At 43.8% G+C, this 22312-nt stretch overlaps 2 protein-coding genes across 3 annotated transcripts in view; one reads left to right on the forward strand and one right to left on the reverse strand.

Annotated features, from left to right (window-relative positions):
* Positions 1 to 893: 893 nt before the first annotated feature.
* LOC134007424 (uncharacterized) lies at positions 894 to 2513 on the reverse strand. Its single transcript, XM_062446876.1, has 3 exons — positions 2351 to 2513; positions 2192 to 2254; positions 894 to 2030 (listed from the first exon to the last, which is right to left on the reverse strand). The coding sequence occupies exons 1-3, from the start codon at positions 2492 to 2494 to the stop codon at positions 981 to 983; spliced, it is 1257 nt and encodes a 418-aa protein (XP_062302860.1). The 5' UTR covers positions 2495 to 2513; the 3' UTR covers positions 894 to 980.
* Positions 2514 to 8276: 5763 nt separating this feature from the next.
* The window catches only part of filip1l (filamin A interacting protein 1-like), a 39667-nt gene continuing 25631 nt past the window's right edge, over positions 8277 to 22312 (forward strand). The window contains exons 1-2 of one of the 2 annotated variants that reach the window (XM_062446412.1): positions 8277 to 8828; positions 21972 to 22296. In XM_062446412.1, coding sequence (XP_062302396.1) covers positions 21982 to 22296 — 315 coding nt within the window. In that variant the 5' untranslated portion in view covers positions 8277 to 8828; positions 21972 to 21981. The remainder of the gene's footprint in view (positions 8829 to 21971; positions 22297 to 22312) is intronic. The other variant, XM_062446413.1, reaches the window with a different exon arrangement.

The following is a 22312-nucleotide window of genomic DNA, read 5'->3' on the forward strand; positions in this document are numbered from 1 at the left end:
TCAATGTCTCAGCACATTCGGTCTATAAAGATCTTATTTCTTAAATTGACGTATTTGAGGTAAATGCACTCATGCTCAGATAGACTTTCTGCGCATTCATTGGCAAAGTTACTTTGAGCTACGTAAAAAGCCATTTCAAATAAAAGCATTTCGAGCAGGAGATTTGATTATATACAGATTTTACTTGTGTTTGAGTAGCCTACACTTGAAACTGATACAACAGTGTAAAATCATAAAACCATGCAAACAATGATGGTGGCCCCATCTTACCATCTGAGGCCATAGTGTTGCAGGAAGAACTGAGTATACTGCACTACCTATCCATAGATAAACAAGGTGATATAATATGTATACATCTTTTGACCCAGGAAAGGGATTTTGGAGCTGCAGAGGTAGAAGGCAAGGTCTCATCCCCAGACCTTTTGCCAGGGAGGATCACTTCAAGGATCACTTTGGCTGCCTCTTCTACAAAGGCTGTGTGTGTGCGCGCGCATGCGTGTGTGATGACTGTGGGACAACACAGCGCAGCTGCTAATAAAGATGTCAAATGAAACATTGGGGGTCTGGAGCCAAAGTTAGGTTAAACAGTCTTACGTTGAATCTCTTTGTGGAACTATGTCTCACAGTACACCATAGACAACTTGTCTATAAAAAAAAACTAAAAGAAAAAAAAAAAAAATAAGAAAGCTCATTTTAAAAGATGTGATATGGCACAGTTGGTCCACAAGGTAAAGAAAGCTTTTCAACTCTTAACAAATCTACTTTTTATATTAAAACCACTTTGAATAAGACTCATTCCGTACCATTCTTTAAATTTGTAGACCATTTTTATGTTTTATTATCTGTCTAGTTTGCATGTAATGCACCACTAACAACAACAAAACAACCATCAATCTTCATCTTTTACTTTATTAACAACCAAACTATAACTGATTCTACAGATAAATCGATAAAAAAATTAAAATAACGTAAAACCTTATTCATTTTACAGTGGTGATTTTGCTGGCAATTCTCTTTGAGCGTCTGACTCCTTCAGTGGGAACCAGTCCTGCTGCACCCTTCATGCCTGTGGCAGCTTCTGGCGCTTGAACCTTGGGTTTGGTTGAACCTTGCAAAGCCTCTGGTGGTTTTGATCCCCCATCAGCCTTTCTGGTCTTCCTGAGCACTTTGGAGGTCTTAGCTGGACTGATGCTGAGTTGAACAATTTCCTGACTGTGTAAGTGTACAGTACTTTCCTCAAAGTGTACAGCATTTGACATGCTTTGAACATCTTGAACAGTGGTGACTTTTCTGTCAATTTTTTGGGAGCTTTTAAGTGTGACTGCTGTGGCCTTGCCTCGTCTGCCAGTGGCAGCTTTTGGTGCTTGAACCTTGGGTTTGGTTGAAGCTTGTGAACCCTCTGATAGGTTTTTCTTCTTTGACACCTTTGCAGCTTTTGTTGTGCTCTGTGTGCCTTGCAATGTAACCTGGGAATTTCCTTTTCCACCATATTCAGTCGACTCTGGACCTTTGAATTTGCTACGTGTCTTTTTTACAGTCTGTGAAACCACCCCGGAAGTCGACTGTTCCCCTCTCTTTTTATTATTCTTGGGTATTTTTGAAGTGCCCCCTTGTGTAGTAGAGGCATGTGCAATTTCCCCACTCTCATATTTGACAGTTTTGGGGCCTTTAAGGGAATCCACCTTGCTTTTATCACCTAGTGAATGTGCCTCTACAGCTTTCTTTTTGGTCTGTCTGAACCCTTTGGGGGCTTTCACATGATTGGTGGAGATTTGCGACACTTCCTGTGAGTTCGCGTTTGGTTCATTGCCAGTAGGCTTGGGGCCTTCAGAGGCCTTCTGTTTGACTTGAGTGACTTGGAGAACCTTTGATCTGGACTGTTCATCAACCTTCTTCTTAATCCTCTCCGGAACTTTCCTTTGGACAGGCGTAACTTGCAACGCCTCCTGCTTCACCACGTGCCCCTTTGCGTCTGGTTTTTCCGAGGCTTTGAGAATGTTCACTTCGGCTTTAAAAGTATGTGTAGTCTCCTGTGAAGTCATACAAATGTTTCTCGTATCCCCATTGGAGAAAAAGCGTGTATTTGAAGTTCTAAAACCGAGCCCTCTAGTATACGTAAACTTTGCCGCAAACTAACCAGCAAGCTATGCAGCTTCAGTGAGTATCTTAAAACCACAGAGCTAAAACTCACCTCTGTTTCTTCCAGTTGGGATTGCAGGATGGACAGTTCTTTCATAAGACAACTGATACGTGTCTAAATGGGAAGATAAAGGAGAGTAAAGGCGAAGGGATTTGCGGCAGTTAGGCACATGAAGTAAATTCAGTGAGGTCGGAATTTCGAAAATGTCACCTGTTTTTCGAATATTCTTTGCTCTAGGAGTTTTTCCTCCAGCTCTGTAATCCCAGTCATCTCCTCTTGTAGGACAAGTTGAACATCTGTAGTCTTTATCTCGGCAAAGAGAGACTTGGGGTTGAGGTCGTTCATGTCGGCCATGCTCCGCTTCCTGGAGAGGAACTCTTTACCAAGCTCAAGCAACTGCTCACAGGGAAGGAATTGTAATGTAACAGAAAGCAAAGTCATCAAAAGCTCAAAACATCTGATTTCAGATCTAAACAGGCCAGGGAGTCAAGAACCGTGTGCATGCTTCTGTTGAATGTATGCATGAGGGGAGGGAGAATATTGAGACAAGACACACCCACTGTGATTATAATGTAATTATTATTTTCAATATAATCATCATTATTAACCCTTGTGCTGCCTTCGGGTCACATGACCCAAAGGTTCATAACGAACCATCGTTGTGTTTACCCAATTTTACCCAATACAAAAACAAATAAAAATTATTTTCTTTTAACCATCGCAATGTGGGGGGTCTGAGACAGCCCAACGGTTAAAAGAAAATGATTCACTTTGTTTTGGTATGCGGTAAAGTTGTCGCAATACGACGGTGGGTCACAATGACTGATGGGTCAGAATGACCCGAAGATAACACAAGGGTTAAAGTATTTCAGAGGGTTCTGAGTTACACGTACGGGTGTTTAACTAAGTGAGGAATAGATCTTCAACACTGATGAGGCACCTTGTTTAGGTTGTCTTGCATTTCCATACTAGAGGCATAGGACAAGTCCCTGGCTTGAATCGCATTTTTCAGGAGCTTCCGTTTCTCCACCAGCTCCTCCTGTGACAAGATAGCACCTTGCTTTGTTATGTCCTCATTTGACGTAGTATGATGCAAATCAAGCCATTCAAATATGGCCTACATAAACACTGATCAACAAAACCAAACACAAAAGGTTTTGAACTTCCACCCCATGAAATGCACATTTAATTTGATGACGATGGGATTCTAAATAAGTACGGTAACAATCTGTATGATGCCAGTAGGTATTTTACCTGTAATTCTTTGACTTTTTTTTCCTCCTTCATTGTTTTGATGAAGTTCAGGTCTGCTGGGGTCCACTGGTAGCCAACCATGCCTCTTATCAACAAGTTTGGGTCCTCTCCTGATGTAAAACGGTGCAGGCTGAAAACGTTGGATTGCTGACATAGAAGTTTAGGGATAGGATAGCCTACCAATCTTTTAACATATTAAACCTTTAAAAAACATTGCCAATTTTTGAGGGTAGGCTATCCTATGATGGAATTAACAACATTTTTTCATTGGATAACTTTAACATCAGTAGATTTTTTTGTTGATCAGTAAATCAGTTGCTGTACTTGAACACTCAAAGCAAGACTCCATCTTGCCTTGTGGGTTCACGTTTAGGTGGTAGGCAGGAGACATCTCTGTGTTGGGTGGTGTTGTGTTCTAGGGAGGAGAAGGCATTGGACACGTTTAGCCCACTTTTGTCCAAGTGAACCTCGTCATAATTATTACATTAGGCTATTACATTTTACAACAGTTAATTTAAGTAAAGCTCCAAACATGTTACTATAAGCTACCTCTTCGCGTGTTTCCAGCATTTCAAATGTGGAGTCTAATTGATGGTTTGGGTTCTGACCGGCCTTGAGATTAGGCCTGGATTGAATTACATCGTCAATTGGAGTGGAGTTTAACAACAAGGTCCTTTTCACCTCCGAAATTGGAGGAGTGCGTACCAGTTGTCGCCCTGATGGACATACGTTTGATTTCCTCAAGAATTCCACTGACGGAGAGATTCTCGATGTCATTTCTCTGTTGTTTGCGCCAACCGTGTACTGTGATAAATTCATAGCGGATTGCTGTAGGTTTGATTCAATAAAACGCCATCTACCTATAACATGAATCTATCGTCGACAATGATGAGTGACTATGCGTGCGTCTGATTGTATTCAATTTAACACCTGCTGTTGCTCTACGTGTAACACAGCAGGTGCAACGCCAGTGACCAGTGCATTTTTGTAATTCAACCAAACTTATTGAACTGCATTAGTTTTTGTACTGTTTTTATGTAGATGTAAATTAATTTTATAGGCTATTGTACTTTCAGTTCATTGAGTCAACAAGGAGTGTTCCATTATCCAAGAGTTCGTGGGGTAACCTTACTTTTAGTAGCATCTACACACCAGCAGGTGGAGCCAAACTATGATACTCATTTCTTTTTAGGATGTAGGGCCATTCTCCAAATGTAACGATATGATAACACCAAATACCTAGACTATAGTAAAGTCTCATGTACCGTGGTGACAGTTATTTTAATAGAGGTAGTCAGACTTGACATTTATGATTCAGCTGACCTAGGCCTAAGCGAACATGTTTTATTTTTAGTGCAATATTCAATTTAGGCTATAGTATTCAAGATAGATTATGTTGAAAGAACTCAAAAGGCTAATTTGATAGCCAAGCTAAACAGACAGCTATCTTTAAACCTCGTTTTGCAGGACTCGGCACATGCTAAGGAAGCTCCAGGAAGGCAAGACGATAGTGAATGCTGAGTCATAAATAATTCTGTTTTTACACTGTCAATGTCAATCACACTGAAGCGAGGGGTGGGAGAAGAAGGAGGGGAGGCCTGTCGGTGAAGAGGAGGGGACAGGGGGGAAGGTGGGAGGGCATTGGCCTGTAAATCTGAGGTTTATGACTTTGCCTTGCAGTGAGCATTTAGTGGAGGAAGGTGTTTCATAAAAATTCTACATCGCACCCAACATTTTTGTCTTCAGCGGGAATAAGTGTTTCTTTTTATGACTCTACAATGTCGCAGAACTATAGACTTAGATTTACAGCAGACATAGACACATTTATACACAGACACACAAATACACAATTACACACTGCCAAACTTGCCATTAGCACTGAAAATAGTACGTAAGTGCTAGGATTAGTCCCTAACAGGTCATTTGCATCTGTTATTAGTCAATAACGGTCTACTCATCAGGCCAAGACAGGTGGTGTAAAGCCTGTAAAAGTACACAGATGAGGTGGTGGGTGGGATCTTCTTCACTCAGAGCAATGTAATGTTTAAGGAAGAAAAAGCAGACAGTGAATTCTTCAAACTATGAGACATTCACTTTACCCAACAACCTCAACAAACACAAACCTGTGTTTGTGTGTGTGTGTGTGTGCATGGACACAGATCCTAGTGATTCATTCACTGTATAACACCACCATTTTATGGCAGGCTTTTTGTGACATCAGAAGCTAACATGGTGTTGATTGGAGGCGGTCACATGGGTTTTTAAGTGAGAGGACACACAATTGAAGTCCAGGAAAGGGCAAGTGAAGGTGGCAGCAGATCTGACGAGCGGCAAAGTGACATGAGCATCGGTGCCTTTGACTCAAGACGCTGGCTTCAGTGTAAGCCTGTAAGGGGTGGTTGTGATGTGTAGAAGTGAGTTTAGGGGTTAAATGTAGCCTAACTCATTTACATTTGTTTAACTCACTCATCAGAAGCACTGGACACCTGCACAATCTTATTGGTAGATTGTTGGAAGGGGAGCTGGGTCACTGTTATCCAGGGACAGACCAAACTAAAGAAAAAGTTACACACACACACACGTACATACAGATGTGCATGTGTGTGTGTGATATAGAGAGAGTGCTTCCTGCGTATTGAAAAGGCTGCACATTTAAAGTGTCTGGCAGCTAGCGTACAGCAAAAGGCACTTAGCGTACATCATTCTTGGAGGTCAAAGACATGACTCTCTACACACCAATCGCTAAGTGATGGTCCGAAATGAAGTATGGTAGAGAGAAGGTCATTCAGGCAGCGCTGTGGATTTCTTGATAAAAAAAAAAAGAAGAAATCTTGTTTTTCTGTCCCTGGGCAAGGTGGAAAGCTATACCCATGTTATCCTCTCGTTTTATCTTCTTATCTTAAAATAATAAAAAATACAAAGAAAACACACACAGCCACATCCATCACTCTGCTAACTGCAGAGGATGTGAAATGGCATTGCAGTCTGCTGTAGGCCTAAATAAACCAGGAACCTAATACCCATCTCTCTCAAAATGGCTGACATAGCTGTACTGTAGCTGTCAATGAGGTCCATCAGTGCTGGCATCCGGCATTCAGCATCCTCCTGTGGCTAAGCCTTATTCATCAGGCCTCAGCTGAAGGGCAGCTATGAGCGAGTCATACCTGAGAGAGGCCAGGGAAGTCTGAGTTCTTGGTGACGTGAGATTCTCAAAGCAGCAAAAGAGACACCAAGACAAGTGCACTCTTTCACCTCTATCAATCTCACTCTGAAACCGACCATGTACGTATCCATGACAGCCTAATGTGTCTTCAAACAGAAGTGTGTGTGTGTGTGTGTGTGTGTGTGCGTTTGTACACGTACAGATTGTTCACAACTCTGTGGGGATGTAGCTTCAGACATGATTCATCACATTTTTCACCCCACAGTCTAATTAAACCAGGAGTACGGTACTGTACAAAGTGAAGTGGTGGAACTTCATGTTACCCTGAGAAGGACAACAGTTGCCTTTGACAGCCCACAAACACAAGCTGAACCCTGCTATGACAACGCAGGCCTTGTGGTAAATATGAGGAGGGGGGGTCTATAGCAGGGGTTGTACTGCTGACCCCAGAGCAGGAGTATGTGAAGCAAACCTCGCTGTGTGTTTCTGAGAAGATTTATGAGTGTATGTCAAGGAGAGGGTCCGGTGACAGCAGGGGACACTCATCCTGACGCAATGGAAGTCTCACACACATGCACAAAACACACACACACACACACAGACAAACCCACATGTAGGCATGTGTCTGCAGGCGCAAATGCAAATACACATGTGGGTTAACACATAGGATGCATTTCATTGGCGTAATGTACATGCTGTATAGCTCTCTCTCTCTCTCTCTCTCTCTCAATTCAATTCAATTCAATTGGCTTTATTAGCATTAAGGAACAAATGTTCATATTGCCAAAGCAACGGTGGAGCCACAGAAACAGTATTCATATCATTACTATGGACATCGGTATTATTACAACTATTACTATAACAACCAAACATGGCAAATTCAGTTGAAAGATTAAAGGATTGATTACGTAATATATATATACATACAGACATACACATGTCAGTCACACACACAGTATATTTTGTGTGTGTGCTTTGTGTGTGTGCCTTGTGTGTCTAGGTCGCTCACTGTCTCTCAGGTTGTGGCATACTGATACATACTGGGCAGCAAGGTATGCCCTGTCTCCTTCTCCTAGGAGGATTTTTACCTTTGAGAGGTCACTAAGACCTTTGAAATCTGACATTACAAAGTGGAGTTTGTTACAGTAATCATTTCTTATATCACGGAATGTTTCACATTGTAGGAGGAAGTGCATCTCCGTCTCAACCTCACCTGTCGAACAGTGACCACATATTCTGTTTTCTTTTGGTTGCCATGATTTTTTGTGTCATCCTGTTTCAATTGCCAATTGGTGGTCACTGAGCCTGTACTTGGTTAGGATCTGTCTCTGCTTTCTATCTCTGACAGTATAGAGGTATTCTGCCAGTTTATAATCTCTTTCTAAGGCTAGATAACATTCCTCTCTCTGTCTCTGTCTCTGTCTCTGTCTCTGTCTCTCTCTCTCTCTCTCTCTCTCTCTCTCTCTCTCTCTCTCTCTCTCTTCTCTCTCTCTCTCCTTTCCTACTGGGGAACAGTCCCTGACTCCCAAGGGCTGTGTCCACTGACAGCCATCTGGCTAAAGCTGTGTGTGTGTGTGTGTGTGTGTGTGTTTTTTGAGGCAGCAGGAGTGAGGTGTCAGGGGGAGGGGGTGGGTTATTTTTAGCAGAGAGTGGCTGATATCTTCATGCCAGGTCCTGTCCTATCCCTCCCTTCCTCCTTCCTTCACCCTCTCTGGTCATCTCTTGCTCCAATCTTCTGTTCAATCCCTCTGTTTGGCACTATTGTAATCTCAGCTCTTTCCCTCGCCTTTCTCTCTCTCTGTTTGTTTCCCTTACCTCTCATTTTCTGTCTCTCATTCCTCTCTCTCTCTGTTTCTACCCCTCAGTCTCTCTTTTTCTCTCAGTTTTTTTTCTGTCTCACTCTCTCTGTCTCTGTCTCTGTCTCTGTCTCTCTCTCTCTCTCTCTCTCTCTCTCACACACACACACACACGCAGGCACGTTTCCCATCTCCGGTGAGAACCAACCAGGGAGCCATTCAGCACACACACATCCTCCCACCCCCCATCCACCTGGATCGTACAGAGAGGCAAGCTGAGGACATCACAGATCTGACTTCTCACCGGGGAAGGAAGGAGGCGAGTGACTGCAGAGGACGTCTCACACTGGATATCATTTCTTCTCTGCTGGCAGAGACCATAGCAACACTGACGCGGCACAAGTCTTAGCGGAAGAAGCAGACAGAGCAATAACTGCAGTCTGGACTAAAGCTTCGTGGCTCAGCACTCACGAAGGTAAGACTATCGTGAGGATTGTACTTTCATATTTGTATTAATTATAGCACACACACACAAATGCACCCCCAGCTATTTGCATGCACGGTTACAGAAATATACAACAGCCCCTTGCGTATCTCTCAGATTGTGCAAAGTCAGACTAGCTGTCAGTCAGTGATGAGACGAAGGAGCTGTGTGATGATGAGGCAAATCTACTCAATCTAGCCACAAACAGATCTATGGCATGGTTGTACACATCTAGACAGCAAATGCAATTTTCTGCAGTAGTACCACGAGTCCCTTGCAAGTGCGTTAATGCAATGCCTGTCCACTCACAGTAAGTGGATTTTCTGCGTAAACCTCGGTAACATCTGTGACTAGAGCATTCGCTTGCTGTAACATACATCAGCTGCAGGAAAGACATGAGGGGGCAGGGTAAAAAAGCTTGGACAGATATACAGCAATCATGCAGTCCTCTTAGCTGATTGTATGGGAAGGTATAGATGGAGAGCTTGGTGAAATGGGCTGTGAGATGGATCCTAATGCATCATACTGCATTGTCATCTGCTGTCTTGATGTTGCTGGCTGCGGCAGTCCAGATGATGCAAATGAATTGCAATGCATAACTCGGTAAGACATGAACTGATTGAGAATTTAGCCAAATGACTGTACTTTACATCGGTTGACAAAGGGTGTTTGTCATGCATGTAAACTTCCAGTTCCAGTTGTATAGTTCCAGCTACTCCAGGGATCAATATATTTAGTCCTGCATGCTCATATCTACACACCACTGAAAGAGCAGCAGGCTATAATGCACCAGTCACCAATCCCTGGTTGCATTCATCGGTTACATTTACAGCCATCGCACATAGTTATTGGGCAAAGTAGCTGAGCGTATTGATTGCAGGGTATTTCCAAAGGGCATCCTGTCCAGAAAGCCCTGAGTGTCTTGTCGAGAGGGTGGGGGGTGGGGGTGGGGGGGTGGTGAGGGTTGGGGGGGGGGGGCTCATTGGGCCAGTGCCTCCTCCGGTTACAGGGCCTCCACCCTCTGCTAGTTCAGTAATGATTGCACCATGGGAAAGAGAGGAAGAGGAGGAGAGGACTGCTTGGTTCCTGCACCAAGCCTTGCTGTAGCCAGTTTCAATCAAACTTCAAATGTGCTATTGTTAGAAGGTGTTGACCACTGCACTCACAGGCGACCTGACCGGCCCATCCAAGGTGGAGGATGTTGATCTCTTTCTGGGTTGCTGAGACCATCTCACTCCAAGTTGTCTCAAGTCCATCCCTGTATCAGTCCTCAACACCCTATCCTACTTGTTCACCCTCTTGTAAACAGATGTTGGGCCACATGCTCCAATGTAATCTTTCCTTTAATCCTTCTCCTGTAAGTAAACATTTAGACTGACAGAATGAGACCAAGCCAATGCTCCAGATGCACTTTTAAAAGGCTTTGGACCAAAGAAGAGCAGTTGGTAGTCCAAGTGTCGGGCTAATCTCTTTAGAGCAAGCACTGGAGCGTGGAGAGCCCCCCTGAGCTGTCTGCCTCAGAGAGGCAGGAGCAGCCCTGTGGTGGGATGTCTGTTCTGGGTGAAGTTGCTGTAGATCTTAGGGAGGGTGTAAAACTCAGATTAGAATGATCAGTTATATCATAGCATGTGAGGAGAGGTGTCGGATTGAGAGTACAGTTGTACAGACCTCTATCAGAGGCCTTTCCAGATCATGGAATCTTACCAAAATGAATATTCTCTGCACAGTAAAACCTAACAGTGAGTTTTTAAAGTCGGAGTGTGACCAATTTACTGGAATAAGCTTACCAGGAAAGACGTTGGATAGCACTCATACTGGAGCAATCAGACTAGAGGTGACTCCCTCATTTGGCCGATGTGAAGCCATGTCAGCACTGAGAACCTGATCATCATCATTCTGTCCCATTAACATGTGGTGGTGGGCCATGGCCCCCGATACCAGCCAAGGCTGCATTAATTCGCCTCCCTTTCAACTCATGCCAGGCGCTGTCAAAGTTCTCAGAGAACAGATGTTTCAAAACTCCTGTAAAGTAGCCTATCGACACGTGGCTGGAAAGTGACAACCACCCCCACACTTTACAGAGAGCTCCATAAATACAAGCCGGAGTGTGAAGTTGGACCAGGGATGGTTGACCAAAAATGGTCGACCAAAACATGGGTTTCAATAATGTTTGTTTATCGTCCGAGTGGCCACAGAGGAGTCAGGGGGCGGAGCTAGCCAGCGAGAGTGACAGCGGGTGTTGAGTTGAGGCTGACGTTGACCAGTGCGAAGTACATAGAATGCACATGGCGTTCCCCAAAGAGGGGCAGTGGGTCCAGAGTCGGTTTTAGACCAGGGGATCCAGTTTCCTCACAAAATGCCAATGGTGGGGCTCTGGGAAAAGAACTCTATAAATATCAGATCCTGGGTCAAATTCTATTTGCAAATACCGCCAAATACTTTGGGTGCACTTGATGACGTTAACCCAGTACATTGAAGTCAATCAAACCATCCAAAAGGTACTAGTTATGTTCTAAATCCAATCCAATACTTCAATACTTTGATTTGATGCTTTTGATTCAAATACTGTATCTAACCCAGGTCTGAAAAACACTATTGCGAGAATATTTCATTACAACCACTCACAAACTCTGCCTGCCTGCCACGAAACTGTGCTTCTCAGTAAAACGATTGTGAGTTTGATGTTAATCCTATTGCTGTAATGTTTGGATGCTTAACTCTGATGTCGGCTAGTGGCTAAAGTGTTTAAGTGTGAGTTGTAAAGACAAGTGTCTTCAAATGTCAGAGGCCATTGCAGTGTGGCCAACTGCCCCTACTTCTCTCTCCATAACATGAAATGAAGTAAATGAATGACTGCCAGTTGCTGCATAAAATATACCCAAGTCCAGAGTGATTCATGGAGTGTGTGCAGCATTCAAAACTCAGCAGTGAAATAAAAGGGCCTCCATTTAATGTATGAAAGAGCCAGAGGAATTCTAACCTGGGTGTCTCACAGCCGTGTGAATCCCCTGCAGTATAAAGCTGTCAGAGGGAGCTGGATGGACTGCTGAAGCCAGTGTACCTGCTGGGGAACAAACCTCTGGTTAGGTCAAATAAGAAATACCAAAGGTAGGGTGGGAATTTTTAGGCTATCCAAATATCCTCTGCAACACACAAACACTCTCAATCACACATTATATCTTACAATATACAATTCGAGTTATAACCAGGAGGTCTGATTGAACTAAATGTTCCAGTTTTTTTTCACATTGGGGAGTTAGACATTAAAAGTGAAACAGTATATAGGCAAATCAATGTTTTCTTTTTGATAAAGGTACAGTGGATGTTCTACTACAGGAATCTTTCAGGATGTGGTGGGATGGTACTGTGCCATGTCATACGGTTATGATGGTTATGATTAACCATCATAACCATAACGGTTATTATTATCATACCTGATATGCCAATAGGAGATTGATTAAAATATTTTTATTGGAGTGTTTTGGCACCCTTGTCAGCATTCTCAGAGTAGCCTACAGTCAACATCTGATTTTCTAATTTACCTTCCCTTGGTGAATTAAGGTCCACAATACTGTAGTACATGCAACCTTTCACCATCCTCTAAAGCCTGGAGAATGTTCTATTTAGGCTATGTATTCTCAGCTTGGGTTGTGAAATTCTTAAAATGCACAACATGATTAGATAAGACTGCACAGGTGTTAGCTCACTGCTAAATAAGTGCTGGTAAAGGGTAGAGGTCGCTAAGGGAAGGAGAGAAAGAGAGCGAGAGGGAGAGAGAGAGCTGAATAGATAAATATAGAGAGAGAGAAACAAAGAGAGAGGGAGAGATGAGTTGTTAAAATGTCCCCTATTGTCCCATCATTCCCATTGTTGTGCCTGTGTGGTTTTGTGTCGCTAGGGACCGTCTCTAACAGTGACAGTGGGCTTAACAAGTCCACATGGCCCTTTTGCAAGTCTAGCATTCCTCAAATGACAGGGGCAATTATCTGTCTATTTTCTGCCCCTCTACCCTCTCTTCTTCCACCCTATACTTTCTACACCCTGTACCCTGAACATTGGTTTGCTCTCATTATTTAAAACTGCTGACACATGTACAGCACTTTGGGTGATGGAGTGGGATTCATGTAGGGTCAGGGAGGGCTGGATTGGGTCTGGGTTAAAGAAGGTTGGGGAAGGTGAAGACATGGAGAGCAAGGGAAAGGGCACATGGAGGAGGGAGGTTTGAAAGTCTGTCACAGTGAAAAAATAGAACTATTTTGCCTAAATTAGATGAGAGATCTTTCAAACATCTCATGTACTCTGTAAATGTGTACATTTTTGCTGTCCGAGTTCAGATCTCCTGACGATAGTGATAATCAATAATAGTAAGTGGTTGTAAAGAGCCAAACCACTCTCTTTTTAGATCAACGAGGAGGCGCCCATTGATTCATCGAGTGCCACAGGGAAATCATTGGTCCCCCTATATGACCCCGACAGCTGGTCAATGGTCTGAAACTGTGTTACCTCAACTTGACGTGTTGTCGAAGCAAATTCCCTGCAGTCTCGTGTAAACAACCCATGGTAATGCTACATCCTCAGTGTGACCCTAGCACACCAGACAGGAAGGCAACCTGACAGAAAGACAACCAGATTCTATCGATTGACAGAGACAGAGAGACACCTGGCCTAGAAAGACCTGCTGCTTGCGTAGAGCTAATCTGATAAACTGGTGATAAAACCACCATATGCGGTTCTTGGTGTGGCGCTAAGCAATTAGTTTGATTAAAAGGACCAGTCAATACTAATAGACTAAGACATTGGCCACCTCACTATTACACAAACATACACACACACACACATCACACAGAATATTGCACAAGAGAAAGCTTCTGAAAGCCAGCGATGGAGGTCACAAAGTACAGTACACCCCCTGTGTCTGTGTCTGGCTGTCTCTCCCTTCACTACAGCACAGTGGATAGAGTGACCCCTAATAATAGCTACAGGTCCGTTGGCCGGCGAGCGGCGTGGATTACAGGGCGATCATCCAAACTCAAGCCCGGGCGCATAAACACAGCAGAGGAATGTGGAGGGGGGGATGGGATCAGCACGGTGGAGGCTTAATAAGGGCAACGCAGACAGCAAGCCCGGCTAGGGCCCACTCCCCTATGGACGTGTTGACCATATCAGCAGCGGCGGCCACAGCTATGTGTGTGTGTGTGTTTGTGTGTGTGTGTGTGTGTGTGGGGGGGGGGGGGGCAGGGGGGTGAAACTGGGAGAAGACTTTACAGCATATAGAGTGAAGCATATATGGCCACCAAACCGCATTATAGACTAGACTAGGACAAAACATATGTTCATCAAATTAGTGCTTTCTCTGTAAGATCTATGTTTTATAGCTGCATTGCAGGATTTATTTTGTCCAGTGTGTTTTCCATTTAGTCCTGTAGGGGGCACCATCCTAAAATGTGTGAGACGAAGTGGTCAGAACTTTCGCAGCAACTCTAAATCATATGATTCCTGGATTATAATATTCTTGAAATAAAAATACTTCTGTAAAAATACACACACACTTTAAATTGAGTGTGGCTAAAAGAGACTCTTACTATGCTGTAGTAAAACCAAAATACCTCACGCAGTCTAGATTTGGTAAACCTTGTATTAGCCAGTGAAATATTAGTAGGAGGTTAAAATACATTTCCATGCTGAAAAGATGAGACCAGTGATCATATAAAGCAACTTGTTTGCCTCCATTCTCAAGATTAAGTGTTTGTTGCAAATTTACTCTAATTTAAAGAGTACCTGTTCCTTATTTTAGCATTGTTGTGCCTGAACTCTTGAAAGGATTCAAAAGTATACTTGTGAGGATGCGAGGCAGTGAAAGTGATGAAATGAAGAATGGCACCATGGAGATGGATCACCATAGAGAGAAGACTGTGAAAACCCAACCTGATTGACCAACCTTCTGTTTAGTGGACCCTCTAACCCCCTAATCTAACCCTGTAATCTCACCCTGTCAGACCTCCGTCACAGCAGCATCAAGGAGACATGGATGCAGTGAGCCAGTTAGCCAAGTAGCTTGCTTTAAGGGACATGGCTAGCTAGCCAGCTAGTAAGCATCATTTGGATTTACCTTCCTCATGGAAATCTTGCCATAGTAGCTAGTAAACTGCTACATTTAGTGCAGTGGTGTTGAGTAATGGTGAACTTTATGAGGAATTGTGTTTTCTCACTAAAATACAATGTTAAGTCAAGACTTTTAACAGTTTTCATGTGGTGCTTGCTCCTCGCTCTCTTCAGCCACTTTCACCTAGCAACAAAGAGTGTTGTTTAGTCTTACTCTAACATAATGGTATTTTTCAGTCTCTGTGTGAACATTGAGCTTCTTACCCAAGAGGTGTCAAATTGCTGCCACCTAGATCAGAGACAGAGGCAGCTCTTACACAACATTCTTCAGACAGACCCTAATGGGACTTTTGCATATGGTTTTGAAACAATAGGACTTGCAGCAGGTCCACAGGGAGCAACAGTACAGTAGGAATGTGTACAGTATGTCTGATACAGGACGGAAAGACTTCCACCTCGCTTGTGAGTGTATGGGTACAAAACGATCAGTCTTCCATAGTGGCCCTCGCGGTGACAGGCCATCCCCACTATTCACACTACCGCGATGGGCCCCTGTCTGGGACTGCCACACCAGCCCCTCACCCTTACCTTATATTCCCTTAACACATGCTCCATGCTAAGTCAGTCCCAACATCTGGGACAGTACTCTAGGCAGCAGGCCTCTCCCTTCAGACAGGCGATCGCTGGACTCGGATGTCAGCTGCGTGATTTGAAAGCAGAAGCTGGTGTGACTATCTGACAGCTCTTGGCCTCATACACCGTCTCCCCTCAGGCTCCTCATTCTCCTCATTATCACTTGCAAAAGGGAAATATTACAGTCTGGTGCTGAAGATGATCCTTTGCTGCCTTGCCCTGCCAAACGAGGAAACCGGAGAGTTGGTATCAAATATGGTTTTACTGTACAGCAGATGGACATGGCCACACAACCACAGACTCACACACAAGCACATGCGCACACACGCACATACGCCTAAACATAAGCAAACTCATTGAAACACGCATATACTGTTCACAGACATACACACATTTCTTCCCCGCATACCACCTTGCTCATAAACCATCCTATTAGACTTCGGCATCTGGATTAGACAATGACATCATGTGATAGAAGACTCTCCATGGCAACACTTCAACACAAGCGGAAACATTTTGATAGAGAGCCAATTCTCTACTATTGAATCTTTATTGTGAGTGTGTAGTGGGGTGTGTGTGTGTGTGTGTGTGTGTGTGTGTTTGTGCGTGTACTGTAAAAAATGAAACTGAACAAAAAAGGAAAATGAAAGGTAAAGAAAGAAAAAGTGAAGGACAAAGACGTGAAGTTCCTCAACATCTTTACAGTTTAAACCTTTCTGCAACGTGTACCTGGCAGGTAACGTCCCAGCTCAGACTGGTTGTTCTTCCTGGTTTACCTCCCTGAGGGGAAGAGGCCCCATTGTCCCCTCTGTCAGCGGTTCAGGTTATTAGAGAGAGCTCAGAGATTTGAAACAGATTTATCTGTTTGCTTTGGCTGAGTACGTGGGAGGGGATTTGTATCCCTCAATGTTGAATGTGTTTGCGTGTGTTTGGTTGCAAGTCTTCTCCTCTTTCTCTTTTTAATGCTGTGTTGCAGGCTCACCCTCTCTCTCTCTCTCTCTCTCTCTCTCTCTCTCCCTTTCTATCTCTCTCTCTGCTTTCTCTCTCTGTCCTTGTTTATCGCTTCTCATTTGGAAGTGGTAGTGGTGATCATCTCATTTGGAAATTCTAAATTCACGTCCCTCAATCTAAAAGGCCGTGTGACCTATTTAAACCCCAAGGCTAACTTTTCTGTGAATGAGTAATCAAGGATTTAATTGTGTCACTGACCCCCGCAAAACGTACTGAAGCACTTTCTAGCATGTGTGTACGTGCTTCATGTACATGCATGCATGCTTGTTTGGACGTGAGTGTACATTGTGTCCAGTCTCTTTCTCTTCTTGAGAAGCATTAGCCTTCCACCACAAAAGCCACAATGAGCCACCGTTGTCATATTCTTCAGGGACATACTTTGTAGTTGAACTAATAGTTCCAGTTTGGCCTGGTCGGCCCAGTCTCAAACATCCCTCCTTCACTTTCTTAGGAGTTACAGTTGTGTCCCAGGCAGAGCCTTTCTATACCTCAGAGCAATGGAATTCCCAAATGAGTTCTCTGTTGTTTTACAGTTCGGGACTAATGTACCAGGAAACTCTCGGACGGTTTTATAGCCCACCGTCCACCTCCTGAGGGAGCCAAGATCGCTGCCCGTTGCCACGGTGATCACACCGCTGTTTGTAAACAACTCTCCCCTTGGCCTGGCGACGGGAAAGCCAGAGGCTCCTGACTGAGAGACTTGGCTGAAGATTTTCTCGTTTCTTTTGAGGTGTTAACGGCAGGCCTACAGATGAACTACCACCAGCCGATCAAGTGACGATGTACTATTCCACAAGTAATTTGTTGTTAAAAATATTAATAATGTCCTTGCTCTTTCACTGTCAGTTCACATGACACTGACAGTAAAGGTACAATTTGAAGTGTAGTCTACTGTACTCCATTAGTTGTGCAGTATTGGGAAACACGTAAACCCCCCCAACACCCCCCTACACACACACACACACACACAGCAAAGGACAGTCCTGGGTCAAGGTTCTGGTGTGAAATATTTGAGGAAAGTGATAAAGGTAAGACATGGAGAGGGGCTGATGCAGTGGTGATTGATGACGCTGAAGCAGGGCATGACAAGGTGTCATCTACGCATTTGCTGCCAGAAGCCCGCTGTGTCAACATGCTGCACTGACACTGGAGCAGCAGCACTTCTGAATTGTACGTCTTGTTTTAAACTTAGTTCAACTTTAATTGTGTATTTGCTCAAATCAGATCAGATTCTTTCAGAGTTGTTCTTGTGTGTTCATGTGTGTTTGGCCAGTTGCATGCATGTGTGTGAGTGTGTGTGTTTGGCCAATTGCATGCATGTGTGTGAGTGTGTGTGTTTGGCCAATTGCATGCATGTGTGTGAGTGTGTGTGTTTGGCCAATTGCATGCATGTGTGTGAATGTGTTTGTATGTGTATGGGTAATTGTTTTCCCTGTGCAGGCAGAAGTCAGACTGAAGAAAAATATGACATTGTGATGTGTTAGGAACGATAAATGACAAGCACAAAATGGACCCTTCAAATAAGCACAGGGGAATACTCCTTCTGGTATTTGCAGCAGAAAAAAAAAATCTATTCAGTAACAGATAGCTGTCATAAATCACGGAACAAAAAGTGATCTACGATTACGCAGTCCGACAACGGATATGATCTTTCTTCCGTTTGCGCTTGCATTCAGGCTGCTTGCATTCAGGCTGCTTGCATTCAGGCTGCTTGCATTCAGGCTGCTTGCATTCAGGCTGCTTGCATTCAGGCTGCTTGCACAATGCTCTGAGCTTGAAAAGCTAGTGTGTATCTGGGTGGGGAGAGTGTGTAAGATAATCTTGTTTAACATTCTGTGCCATTATGTGTATTGTTCTCATTCTTACAGTGTCTCAGGAGACAACGACTACGTGAGAAGTGTGTTACATTAAATCATATTGTCACTATGTTTTATGATAAGGTGATATTAGCGTTTAACTTTTGTGCAACCCTGGGGGTTTTAATAATGTCAAATGTTGACAAATCTAATTTGGTGTATGTGTGTTTGTGTATGTTTGTGTCATCTTGACAAGAACTGACTTTCCTCTCCTCCGCCTTTCTCTTTTACCTTCTCTCAGTCATATTGACAAGGTCGTGATATGGGCTCCAAGAATTTGAACTGTATTTTAGCAGTTACGTGCATGTGCGTCAGTGTGTGTGTGTGTGTCTGTGAACTTTCATCTTTGTGTGTTTGTCTGTGTGTTTATGCGCGTGTGTATATTTGTTAGTGTTCAAGTGGAAAAACAGTGGAAAAGTTAACTGTTGGAAGCACACCTGCATCCTCACCTTTCGACCCGTCCCTTTTAACAACCTCCCCTCCCCCGGCCTTCCAGCACACACACGTGAAGTGAAGTCATCACCGTAACGGACTCTGCATTCTGGGACTGCAAACACCCCCTTTGACAGCCGAGGACTCCTGCTAAGAAAGACTTCATACATTACGGAGTTGCTATAGTATCTATAGCATAGCACTAACAAGGAGAATAGCACTCTTATCCAGCCACAGGATAAATTATTAGAGAAATTGGGAGAGAGAAAGAGAGAGAAAACAAGGCATCATTGCATGGGTCAGGCGCCTTTGACCATTTTTGTTCCACTGGGTAAGGCTGTCTCTCCGCCAGGTCCGTGACCTCATAACCAGGCTGGAGCACAGTGGATCCTTATGAATCCACAACCACACAGTCCTCGTTCTCCCCTGGGTGGCTAAACCACTTTCCTGTCACAAGCTGTCACAGATAATCTCATTACTGAGTGATGAAATCTTTAGCAGCGGCGATGGAATGTTAGGAGCTATGACATTTCGATTGTTTGTAAAAACGGCAGATATTCAAGTAAACACAGTGTGCTGGGCATACTGTGTGTGTGTGTTTCGGTGTGAGACAGAAATGTGTGTTAATCATAAGGTTGCAGCAAGTAAATAAGTTGTGAACCGAAAGGTGGGTTTGAGATATGTGCCTTCTAATATTATTCTGAAGCAATATAATTTGCATGAAAAAATGACTATGTTGCGTGTGTACAATGTAGTCCTCTGAGCCAAAAACGAAGGCTAATCCCTTGAAATGGTATGAGCGGCTGGTCATCATTAGATCACCTTTTGGCACAGATCTGTGATCACATTACTACACAGAAGAAGGGGCCTGAACCAGTCAGTTTGAAAATGACATATGACGCTAGATTGTTGAGATTAATGAGAGATCACAGTGAAATCATCGTTAGTCAGATTGGCACACAAACTCATTCATTTAAAGATTAAGAGTGTAGGGTAAGGTGATATTTGACCTTATCTGGTTTCAAAATGGGAAGGATGTTGTGTTTTTTTTGTGACTGTGTATATAAGCTTGGTTTAGTGAATTTCTACATGGATCATGGGTGGGATAGAAATAACAGAGAAATCATTCTTGATAAAGTTGCTTTAGATATTTTTAGAGATATATTGCTTGGTGTAAATAGTCTTTGTGCCTTGCTTTGTGTTCTTTGTGCTTTTAACATGGTTATCCCCTCTGACTCCCTATGTTACTAATGCCCTGCTTTGTTTAACCTGCTTGTTTTTGTTGTTGCTTTTTTGTTGCTTTTTTTCTGTATGTATTGTACTGCTGTGGTTGTGTGCTTTTTAACCTGATTTTTATTTTATAGCCCCCTTCCCCTCTCCCTCAAAAAGCTTCTGCTTTTTGCCAGGCCATCACTGAAAATAAGAATTTGTTCTTAATGATTCTGCCTGGTTAAATAAAGGTTAAATAAAATAAATATAATACATTTCCAAGCATGTATGTTTTTATATGCCCTGTTCATCAGGGGGAGATAGTTTTCGGATTAATTTATCACCATGACGGGCACATCAACATCCTCCTTAGCATTCCGTTGCGAAGACTATCTAAGGTCCAAGTAACCAGCTTGCTAATTAGCTGCTTGTTTATTGGCAAATTCCTCCTCACACCTTGTCTTTTTTGACTACTCAGAAAACAAAATGTACTCTGCGAGAAACTATGTGCACATGGCACAATCAGGGCTGATGTTTTAGTGTTATCTTTGGAGAATACAACCGAGAAGACCCTCTGGAAATGTCCAAACATCATCCCTCAAAGTTTGCTTACATTCCACGGCATGTCTGAATTCACAGACCTTCTAAACGTCACACTTTTCTTGCATGAAAGAATTACAAGGGAACAGTGGTTGAAGCTGAGAACCTTCAAACAAAGCCTGTCATGCTGTTGGTAGCTACAATAGCCTACTTTTTGTATTTGTAAACCCTATAGAGAAAACTGTCTCAGTTCTTGTAAAGTCCGTCTGAACCCATTAGATTTTCCAGCGAGTCTCCGATTGACTCCTGGAACAGGTCTGCCTTAAGAACTGTCAAACTCAACACTGACCAGTGGTGTTAGCCCTTGGCAGTGTTTACTCTCCAAACACAGAGCTTTGTCTAAGAAATCAGTGCCAAATGAAGACATACACAGGGCGCTACGGTAAACTGAAATCAACTTTCTTTCAGTTTCCCCACAATGCTTTACAGGACTGGATGACATGTCTGAGACTGAAGAGATTGCACTTCACAGAGATTTTGTATACACACAGGGGCTCAGGCTGTGTGTGTGTGTATGTGTGTGTGTAAAGTTGAACAACCTCACTTGAAACCTGGATCCTTGAATTGCAATAGCAATCTCACAAAGACATGGCAAAGCATACAGTGTGAGTAATAACCATGTCTAGTCAGGGTCTGAACTTGTCGTGTTGTTCTATTGCAAAACCTTTCTCATCAGCAGAGAAACTGACAATGAGTTCTTGGAGGTCGGGCCTCAATACGGTTTTCCTGAGAATCTGCATTGTGATACCGTGAGCAAACACTTACGGATTTGGCTTTCTATGCCTGGAGCCCAGATCTGGGAGTTGATCACTCGAGCTAGTCTTAAACTGTAGGGATGACATCATGCTTGAATCATTCTGTTTTTTGCCGCAAATGTACATGTGCAATCACCCAGCCATCCTTCTTACTCATAAACTGTCAGAAAGGCACACTAATACAACTTGTGCTGATATAAATCACCGGGGGTGATTTTCATCAGCTCAAACACAAAGACAAAAGAGATTTTTAGTTTAGTTTTCACTTTCAACATTCTCTTTGTATTTTACACAGTAAATCATAAATTACAGCATGAAAGGAGTGGTTGGCTTTCCCAACTTACACAACTTAATCATTGTCATGAGTGACTAAATCCATCTACATACAATGCTTGGGTGAACAGTCCCTCAGGCCGAACACATCACACACATCACACACATCATACACTCTGCCATTCATAGTCCAGCTGTCTCCCGTCCCGATCCCAACCCTGAGGCGCACACATTCACCACATCCCTCCCTGTCGCCCCCACAGGTAAACAAAGATGCGTTCCCGTAGCAACAGCCTGGAGGACGTGGCGAAGGCCAAGCTGGCGCAGCAGCCGACGTGCTCCCGGAGACGGGCCGCCGAGCGGGAGGAGCCGTCGGGCCGCGCAGGGGGGAGGGCGAGGCACCGCGAGCCGCCCGACGACACGGGAACCGTCCAGAGGAATCACAAGAGCGGGCGTGGAAGCGCCAGCAGCAGCAGCAGCGCTGGAGGCAACACGACCCAGAAGGAGAAGATGGCGAGCGGGAAGGGCAGGGACCTCTCTCGTGATGACCTCCTGTTCCTCCTCAGCATGCTGGAGGGAGAGCTGCAGGTGAGGTGGGAGGTGG

Source organism: Osmerus eperlanus, chromosome 21 (assembly GCF_963692335.1).
Source record: "Osmerus eperlanus chromosome 21, fOsmEpe2.1, whole genome shotgun sequence".
Lineage (NCBI taxonomy): Eukaryota > Metazoa > Chordata > Actinopteri > Osmeriformes > Osmeridae > Osmerus > Osmerus eperlanus.